The 10,346-nt window shown below is 39.3% G+C and overlaps 2 protein-coding genes across 2 annotated transcripts in view; both read right to left on the reverse strand.

Moving 5' to 3' along the window:
- Positions 1-262: 262 nt before the first annotated feature.
- LOC144653789 (uncharacterized) lies at positions 263-10,323 on the reverse strand. Its single transcript, XM_078513894.1, has 6 exons — positions 10,275-10,323; positions 8,435-9,884; positions 5,575-7,346; positions 4,267-4,499; positions 2,215-2,421; positions 263-1,803 (listed from the first exon to the last, which is right to left on the reverse strand). The coding sequence occupies exons 2-6, from the start codon at positions 9,801-9,803 to the stop codon at positions 1,428-1,430; spliced, it is 3,957 nt and encodes a 1,318-aa protein (XP_078370020.1). The 5' UTR covers positions 9,804-9,884; positions 10,275-10,323; the 3' UTR covers positions 263-1,427.
- LOC144644644 (uncharacterized) overlaps positions 9,863-10,346 on the reverse strand; it is an 18,000-nt gene continuing 17,516 nt past the window's right edge. The window contains 1 exon segment of the mRNA XM_078504179.1: positions 9,863-9,884. Coding sequence (XP_078360305.1) covers positions 9,863-9,884 — 22 coding nt within the window.

Consider the following 10,346-nt stretch of genomic DNA (forward strand, 5'->3'; position numbering starts at 1 on the left):
CAAACTTTTAAGGAACTCCGATCCCGAATTTTTGTAAAGTGATCTCTGGGTTTACTTCGTTCTCCTGTTTAGCCGCCATCTTAATAAAAAATGGCGGCATAAATACTTATTGGAATATTCAGAAACTTGCTTGTCAGCACTGTACGCTATGCATACCGCTGTACACGTATGAAAACATACTTGTTATAAAACTAAGTAAAGCTTCACTTCACTTTACCTCCGGTTCATCCTGTATAAAATGCAACCACAACATGTTTTTCGGTTGCACTTTTATTGAATAAGCTCGAACGGTTTTACAGTCTAGTTCTTCAAAGACGTCAACCAATACAAGGACACCCGACATTGTTGTGAATTCTTGCTCTTCTTTACACGAATTAAGTTTACTTACACAACTGATTAACAATAATCAGTCAGTTTATGTATAACTGCGGTGTATCGAGTTATCCTATCACGTTTAATAACAAACGGCCGACATTATTTGATTATTATGATTATGATAATTATGATAATGATTATTTTAACGGGCCTGATGTGTTACGTCTTTTCGCCGGAAGTCTTTACTTTCGAGGGTAGGGTGGGGCTTCTGTATAAGAGCAAAATATATACATGCACCTCATATAGAGTGATTATATTTCACCTGACACAACAAGAAACCAAAAGATTAAGAGAGCAAAAGAACGCTATTACTCTAGAATCTATTTCACAGGTTAAGTAAAATCACTCTATTGCAGAGCTTGTCAAGCTAACAAACTCTGCTTCTACTAATTTAAAGTTAAGGCATACACATTTTTATAGAGCAGTTTTCAATAGCGTGTCCTAAAACCAAAGCCAAAGTAATCCAGATATGTCCAGGATTGAACGCTAATGAGATGGACGTTCCTCATGACAGGCATCACAAAGTGTCCTTATTAATAAAAATTCACCAAAACACACCAAATTTTGTCAAATATGAAGTAATATGGAAATGTCAAATAACACAGTCAAACATGAAGTACTCATTAAACAATACCTGCGTTCAATCCTGGACATAAGTGAAGTAATCACTCCGGCCAATCAGAAGGGACGCGGACAATCCAGCGAACCAATAAAAAATCGAAGTAAATACATGTAGTTGGCAAGAAGCGCGGGAAAACGTGTTTAAGTGAGTCACAATTGGCTTTGGTTTTACTTCTAATTGGTTGAGATAGTGGCGCGGCAAGACGTAGTAATGCAAAACCAAGGCAAATCGAAATATATACAGAACGCCTTATCTTTACAAATCACGATAATAAGATATTAAAAAAGGGAAATATTAAACAAACACTTTGATCCAGCATTCCAATATCTACATCCTCTTGTTTTTCTTGTTGTTCGAGTTACCGGGGCTCTACTGTACTTTGTTTGTTTGTTTGTTTGTTTTTCTGTGATATACGGCATTTATTGACTAGTTACTTGACCCACTGTATAGCTTTTCCCTCGTGGATGTTATCGCCAAATTTCTCTTTCATATCCTCAGACATTTGAAGAGGTCCCACACGTCTGACAATGCTCTCCTGATTGGATTGGTATTTGATACAATGTGGGAGGGTTAACTCCTTCTTGAGGTCTTGGCTGGTTTGATAGTGTTTGACTTGGCGCACGAGGTCCAATTTTTTGAGAAACAAGAACACTACAATCCCCAAGATCCGAAAAATTATGAAAATCCCAATTACGATCAACAGCATGTAAAATGTGTCCAGGATGAGGCCTCGGAGGGCAGCCACGTAGGGAGCAATTGCCTTTTTGTGGACTTCTTTGTAGCGAATGCGATCGAATTTGGTGAATCTGAAAGACAAAAGAAAATAATGTAAAATTTATTTTGACTACCAGGGTGATGGCTAATACTAACAAATTCAAACATTTGTCTCAATTTGATTATTTTCAATATTTTTTCCTCCAATTTCAAGCCAAATGTTCAAAGACATGCATTTAATGAAAAGTTATCCTTTGCACACCGAAAATAAGAAGAAGACGTTTTAACTGTTATCAAAAAGTAGGGTTGCTGCCTTGTGTTTCGGTCTTGTAACGTCCTAACTATTTTAAGATTCAATCATCTTGTGGCGTCCTAATTCTTTCAAGATTCAAGACAAAGAAAATCTAACACGAAGTAAGTTGCGTTTTTGCGTTTGACCGCTACAGAATTGTTTTAGCTCTCAGCCCATCAAAATAAAAAAAAAATACTTTTTTAGCACTCACCTTTGAGGTATGACTGGTTCTAAGTTACATTCAAACTGCGTCAAATTACTGAGAAAGTCCTTGTTATAAGGTCCCACTCCTTCGCAGCTCGTTCCAGGCTCCTCCACCCAGGAGCAGTACTCTTCATTATGCAGATCAGCTTTTGAGCATTGATATGCCTGGTACATTTTAGCTTTCCTCCTGTAAAACGCGATCCTTGCATTTACTCTGGAAATGAAATTATCAAAATAACGTTTAAGAACTTTTCTTACCTTTACCTAATATTAATAATATAAATCGCATAACGCGCCTGCATACCATGACACTAGTCCAATGAGCATCAAAATCTAAAAAAGGTGTTTTTCTTAACTTAGGTGTTTTTTAAACATTTGAATTACATTTTACAAACTAGCCTTTATGTGTCGAGTTTTGCACTTTTATTCGATTCTTGACTGCGGCATAGCTTTTTCCAGCAATGGATTGACTTACTTTTTGCCCAGATTGTAATTTTGCTATGTAAATAAATTTCATGTCTATGGCAATAAATAATTATCATCGAGTGCCAGGATATGGTACACTCTTGCTGAAAAACTTTATTTGTTGGAGGAATTGTGAAAGTAGTATTTTGATAAGTTTACGACTCGATTTGAAAATCACGCAAACTGTGTTATAGGTACTTCATTGAACGATTTACAAATTATTTTGGTGGTTAGTTTTCAGTTAACGGTTGTGCTCAAACAGTTATATTTATTATTAAACAATTATATTAAAAAAAAAACATTAAAAAAGTTGTGTGTCTGATATAAAGTTCATGAACAAGGTCTTGGTGGAGGGGGTGGTCTAAATTTCCCGGTTTTTCCCTTTTGTACAAGCCACAAGTGTACTCGTGAAGCCTCGCTGTGAATTGTGCGACGTAAAGCCCCGGCTAAACGATCAAACATTTTCGTCCGACATCATGTTGAAACAGCATGTTTTACCGTTTACCTGGCCACCTCTCTCAACATTGCATTTAAACGGTTTCCCATGTTTGATCTAGATCAAACATTTTCATCCAGCATTTTGCTGGATGAAAACAATAACAAAGCAAGCCCCAGCGGGAAAAAGCAACTTCAGTATCAGAAACCGAATCTATGTGACGTTTCAGCGGCAATACGCACAAATCGTTATGTGGGCTCTCTTTGTTCGGTTTGAGCAAACGTTTGAGCAAACATTGTTTGCTCGTTTAGCCACCCAATCTTGTGTGTGACAAACATAATGTTGGACGAAAATGTTTGATCGTTTAGGCGGGCAATGCATTCTCTTAAATGGCTCAGTATGAAAGATAAATTGCTTTTTAACGGCTTTTTAATGGTGAGGAAATGTTTAAATAATCTCACTCCAAGCTATCTTCGATTTCAGCGACGGTCAATCATACACACACGTAACACCAGGCAGAAAAACGATCTTGAGCTGCCGAAGTGTAGACTAAAAACAGGGCAGAGATCTTTTGCCTACCGTGGGGCGAAGCTCTTTAATGACTTGGCTAAGAACATTAGAGAGACAAATGACCTGAACCTTTTTAAAAAGAGAATTTTTAAACATATTTTAAATTTGTAAATACCCCTTAATTGTAATGTACATAATTTTAATTGCGAATTTTTTATTTCAACTATACCCCTTTTTCTGATTTTTTTTTCTTTTTTCTAATATTTTTATCTTTTATCTTTTTAATTTCTGTATGGCGGAAGAGCCCCCAAGGGGGAGCTATACAATAAAAGATGTATGTATGTATAGAGCAGTTTTCACTTGAGGGTCGAAAGTTAATTGCGTTTGCTTTGGTTTTGCATTGCTACGCTTAGTGATTGGCTTAAATATCTCGCTCCACTTTCTCAGCCAATCAGAACTAAAACCAAAACCAATTGTGACTCGCTCGCGCACGTTTTCCCGCGCTTTGTGCCGGCTACATGTATTTGCTTCGAGTTTTGATTGGTTCACTAGTTTGTCTGCGTCCTTTGTGATTGGCCAGAGTAATTACTTTGGTTTTGGTTTTTCGACACTCAATTGAAAACTGCTCTACAACATTTAAGCAATTACCTGTTCTCGTAGTAAGGAATATGGACATCGTTCACCATAAACGCGTTGGAGGTTATTCTCGTGTTGACAATCTTCCTCATGGTCAGCAGTGGCGCCATTTTGAGGTCGAAATATCCAACAACGTCCAAGGTTTCCACAGTCATAGTGTGTTTGGCGGTTACTATGACGACATAAACGGACAGGATGCCAATCACCGTTAGCACACACATAGGAACCAAATTCGTGTTGTTGATCTACGGACAGAAATCGATGATTAAGCTAAAATAAGTTTGTTTGTATCGCAACATGGCGCACCTGGGTAAGACTCTCTACTATTCGAAGAATATCAAGATTAGTGAATAATCTTTCTCTCTCAAGAGATCACAGAGCATCCAAATTGAAATTGCCCTAAATTGTATCTTGCTAGCACAATGTGGTAGTACATGGAAGCACTGTTCAATGACTTTCATTTGAATGGTTGCACACTACAAAATAAATTAAGATGATAATCTCCGTGCATTCAAAAACGTCCTCACGAATCTCCTTCAAAGAAAGACCCTGGGAACAGAGTTGCATTTCTGAGTGCGAATTTAATTATCTAGCTTATCTCCTGTGCAGAGGCACTTTTACGGCAAAGGGAGTAAGCAACATGTCGACATATTAGTGTGGAATTTGGCGGAGGAGCCCAGGGTCCCCTATTCCCCTCCACCAGTGTTGTCAAAGAAATTGTAAGGCCCACAGAGGAAAATCACATCTTTTCTTCGAGCCTCCATTCCCTGCCCTTTACCTCTTGACTATCGCCATTCTCTTGTGGGCTGATACATAGAGGATAATACATGGTTGCGCGGAGATAAGAAATTTATCTTCGAGTGTTAGATATCGGATTTGAACACGCGAAGATAAATTTCATATCTCCAAGCAACCATGTATTATTCTGTTTATTATATAAACCTACTAATTACGATGTTTTTGACGATTTTCCGAAGATTTCCAACCATTTTCCGAAGATTTCCGAAAATTTTCAAAATGTTGTCCGAAGGTTGTACGAATGATTCCGAACTTTTTCCGAAAAATTCCGAAGTTTTCCGAAGATTGCCGAGGAAGATCCAAAGATGTTTCGACTTAATATCGATTTACTTTGTCTCATTGAGCATTGCAACATGGCAAACTCTGCGAGATGATTGGTCAAAAATGATATCACACATGTGTGGATATCATTTTTATCCACACATGTGTGATACCATTTTTCTCGATTTGCTACCACTCGCTAAAACACTGCAGTTTATATAATAACTTAAGATTATAAATGCGAAAAGAAACTTCGATTACCTGGTAATTAAGTTCCTTGAGCTTGATAACAAACTTGAGAAATGCTGCGTTCAGTCTGTCGAGGCCCTTTAAACCATGACCAATCACTTTTCTTGATTTGGATTCCTCTGATTTGGTTTCGTCACCTGAAGCTTCAACTCTCTTGATATCCTGGTTTTCAGTAATTTTTTTCTCAGACTCAACAGAAATTTTGGGAATGGTCTTTCCTAAAGCAACGTCTGTTTCATCTGTGGGTTTAGCTTTTGCACGACACTTTGTATCGTCCTTATGTCTACTGATCTCTTTGGCATCTTCCATATTTTTCTCTTCACTACCCTCGTAGTTTTCGTCTTGCTTCTTGTTAGCCTCTTCGTGATCTTCATCCTCGAATTTGTCTTTTTTCTTCCTTGCTTTTTTCTCTTCCTTTTTCTTTAACTTCTCTTCTTTTTTCTTCTTCTTTTCTTCTTTCTCTTCTTCCTTCTTCTGTATCTTCTCGAGTTCATAAACTCTCGGAAATCCATGAATGAGCACAACGGCTAACTGATATGTCTTGCTATGTCGATAGACAAACCACAAAACATCCAAGATAACCAAAATGGTAGTAAACACTCCACTTCTGTACAGCTGTACTATCCACTCTAAAGCCAACAACTCTTCGGCTTTCTCTTTAGTCAGGGGGCGGGATATGTTCAAGTCTGGAACAGAAATTTGTTGGATATGTATCTTTATATCTGTAAGAGAATTTCCTCGCCATATTGAAGAGTTCGAGTTTTCTTCACCGTTGTGTGGAACGAGGGAAAAGCTGCTAAAATCACTGAAAATGTCATCAAAAGAGGGAAGATTCGCATCAATGCTGGGAAAATCAACGGACAGCCCTACCCACGCTATGAACGGTTTTCCGATGCCACTTCCAAAAATGCTTGCTAGGGCGTCCAAGATTTTGTACAGCACCTTGGCTGCTTTCAGCCAAAAGCTGCCTTCTATTTTTCTCTCAATCCGGGAAATCCTGGAATTGATTTCATTGCTGTAGGCTTCCATTTGGTCATTCAGCCGCTTTCTTTCTCTTTCGAATTTCGCCCTTGTCTCGTTAAACTGTTTTTTAATACGATGTTCAGCGGCCAGAATGATGGATTTTCTCCTCATTTCCTCCAATTGCCTTGCTCTCATCTCCTTGAAATGTCTTTCTAAGAACACATTAAGCTCTTTCAACTTCTGGTCACAGACCACCTTTCCTTCTCCAAGAAGCGACCACTGCCGATTTATTTCCTGCACCTTGTGTGTGTCCATCTGCTGAATAAAATCCTCCTCCAATTGTTTTCGCTGTTTATGGAATGTCTCGTATTTTTCTAACGTCTTTACATTCGTGTAATGAATGGCGGTGAGAATTACAAACAGCACAGTCAATGTTAAGAGAAAACTCTTCACAAGTCTCATGCCAACAAACCAGACAACAAACAGCACATGTCGAAAATGTAGTTCGTTGTCTCGGTCTCGATGGTAGCTGTCTTTTGGCCGTGTCTTGTAACCGTAAATCAAGATGGCAATCAGCACAATGAACATACCTCCTGCTGCCCCGCCAAAAGGAATCAAGACTTCAAGCTTTTTGAGGTCAAAATCATCATCAATATCAGGTATTTCGAATTCAGGTATCCTTCGTGGGCTAACAAGAATGAGTTTCATCGTCTTGCGCGAATCTGTTAGGCGAACAACGAACTGTTTGTCGATCATGTTTGTGTCTCCACCCGACGGAAGATGGAACTCTACTCTGAATGAGCATTCTTGGTTGGTTATTGCTGTGGATACGTAAAAGAAAATAAATTAATCATATCTAAAACTAGGATAAATAAACGCCCTTGTCATATTACTGTAAAGTTCAGAAATCTTCCCACCCCAAAAAACGCCCCTCCCCTCAATTTGGGTATTCTTGCATGGATCGATTTCAAAATAGAACACGCAGTTGCCCTTCCCTATGTTAACTCAAACGCCAATTTCCATCAGATAATAAGGCCATCCCCAACCCCTCCAGCGGATCGAGCGGTCTGGGTTTGAATCCTAGCCTGGCCACTGAGTTCTTGGGTAGGGCACTCTCACAATGCCTTTCTCCGCCCAGGTGTATAAATGGGTACAGGCGAATTTAATACTGGGGAAACCCTGCCATGGACTAACATCTCATCCAGGGGGAAATAATCCTAGTCGCTTATGCTACAAAAACCTGGCTTCGGTCTGACGGCCGCTAGGCTCGAACGTTGACATAGCTTTAGATCTTCGAAAGACGTGGGACAAATTTAGCAAACAACGCATATCGCAGGAAATTGTTATGTACGGATGGCAGATAACACTGAGTTCGTGACAATAGATATGAGCATCTTTCCATTTGTTTTACTATATAGTACACTCAACAAAATTACTGGAATCTGATTGAAGCAGTACAATTAATCCCTAATTGTACTTCCTAGAAGTACTTATTACCCTTCTTTCCGAAGTTGCCACGAAGTTTTCCTAAGTTGAAAAGAACTCTTCTATAGATTTCCCGGAAGTTTAAACCCAAGACATCCGAAGATTCCGAAGCTGACACGAAGTCTTCAGAAGATTTCCGAAGTTACTAATAAAAAAGGATATACGTACTGTATTTTCTCGATTAAACGCCGGGTATCGAATAAACGGCGGGTCTCCAAGACGAAGTTGGAGGCATATTAGCCCGATACATTTTTGTCAAAAATAACGAATAAAACCATTGCTTAATAAAAATCGGGCTCGAATAAACTGCAGAAGTCAAATAAACGCCGGGTCCACCAGGTCAAGTCTGAAATAAACGCCGGGGGGAATCTAATCGAGAAAATACGGCCGGTATTGGAAGTAAGGCAGGAGTAGACAAACTCACCTATGTCGTAGTGATAAACATCTACGTCTGGTCGATCTTGGTCCGTCAAGCGCACCATGAAAAATCCTGGACATGAACTAGCTTGTCCTGTTAAGCGGATGGTCCAGAAGGTCCTGTTCTTCAACAGCTTACCAGTAAATGACCTATCGTTAAATATCACGGTTTCTGGAAAGGCGTATCGCAGGACAGAACGCTCCGGTGGCACCTCAAAATGGACCTGGTGTGAGCCAGAAGTGTTGTAGACTTTATAAACCCGAGCGTTTTGTTCGTTAGCTACCTTTGCAGTTAGCTGGGCGAGATTTTTAACGTTGTCTATTGACACGCCGGGTGAGATAATCACAAACTTTTCAGTGTCCAAAGTTAGGCAGTTTTCCCTCGGCCAGTCCTTAGTGTTAATTTTAAAGGGGTGCGTTGGCTGGATGGAAAGTGTGGTGGCAGGATTCGGCGATTCCAGTTCTTTCTCTGTCATATACCATCCTACATCGAAGTTTGATTCTCCAGCTTTCCCGCTTATCATAATGGTTTTTCTCATGTTACTTCTAAGCACAGAAGGATGTTTCAAGATCATGTAGCCATAATCGTAACTTGTGGTTCCGCTTTCAAACTCTTTACTATAGTTTCTTTGATTTTTCTCAATTCTTTTTAACAGCTTTCCATTTTTCCACAGCGATGTCTCAAGCTCGAATACGGGACCTTTTGACAATTCCACGTGACATTTAAAAAGTCCCGTATTTGGGAAGACAGGGGTGATGGGAATGGTAAAGTGTTTTGCTCCAACACACGTCACCGATGAATTGATGCATGAAGAGTTGTACTGCGTACACGCACAGCTGGGACAAATACAGTCTTCCTCAAAACAGCAATCAAAGCAATATGTAAAGTGTTCACCATATTCCTGTTTGGAGTCAGCATCAACATCTGACTTTGTAAGATTGCAGATAGGGTTCGCTCGGGCACGAACTGTACAATCATTGCGGCATTTGTCGCAATCCTGTTTAAGATTGTAACATGCCCGAGAACGCTCTTCTTTATAGAAGTCTTCGGCCATGCTTTTCACACCAAAAAGCCTAACTGTAGGATTTTCTGCCCCGTTACAGGAAAGCACATTCCCTGGGGCTGGTATCGAATTTGACCCACCATCGTATTTCGGACATGGCGTATTCGGTTTCCCTTTAATAATTTGCACTTCGTTCGCGGATTCTTGCAAATTTATGCGATAATAGTCCGGAACCGGCGAACGACAGAAATTTCTTACAATGTTCTGCGAAGCCGCATTATTTGGAAGCCTGCTGTTGTCGTTGACGTCATGTTTGACCTCACGAAATGTCGTGCTGAAGTCAACGAGCAAAATTTGAAGTTGAATCGCCATACCACTAGATCTGTTTAGCCATATTTCGGAATTGCTTGACAGATTATCAATAGTTTGCTTCACAGGTAGATCAGCTTTAACCTGAAAAAAAAAAGAAAGATGTGAAATTACATATTAACTTGATTATTATTATTTATCAACAAATGATTAGTTTCCAATGTTTGTATCATGAAACCATGTCTGCAGGCCAAGAGACACAACTGTTTTCAAGACTGATCCCAATCAGATGATCATACTTAACAACCTCTTCAGAGCATGCATTACCTGATATTACTTAAATTATCCTCAGCCAGTCAGATGCACAACAAAAGGACTTTTGATTAACAGAGCTTTTCGCTTGCTAAGCCTTTGCGTAAAGTTTAATGAGTCAATTGTGCTTTTTATGGTTATGCAGTGTGCGTTCAGGTATATACTTATAGAGTATGCAATCTCACATAAGCTTTAGCTAAGAATGATAGCACTGTTTCTTACCTTTAAAATATCTTCGTAGACAATGTTTGGAGAAACTTTAATTTGCGGCAGCTTAGAAATGTCTAAAAATAT

Source organism: Oculina patagonica, chromosome 1 (genome assembly GCF_052425735.1).
Source record: "Oculina patagonica isolate OP01 chromosome 1, crgOcupat, whole genome shotgun sequence".
In the NCBI taxonomy this organism is placed as follows: domain Eukaryota; kingdom Metazoa; phylum Cnidaria; class Anthozoa; order Scleractinia; family Oculinidae; genus Oculina; species Oculina patagonica.

Coding starts and splice junctions, on each gene's coding strand:
- LOC144653789 (XM_078513894.1), bottom strand. CDS start 9,803: ATGGCGATTCAACTTCAAATTTTGCTCGTTGACTTCAGCACGACATTT. Junction 7,347..8,434: donor TGTTTATCACTACGACATAG/GTGAGTTTGTCT, acceptor ACGTATCCACAG/CAATAACCAACCAAGAATGC. Junction 2,422..4,266: donor ATTCCTTACTACGAGAACAG/GTAATTGCTTAA, acceptor TTTCATTTCCAG/AGTAAATGCAAGGATCGCGT.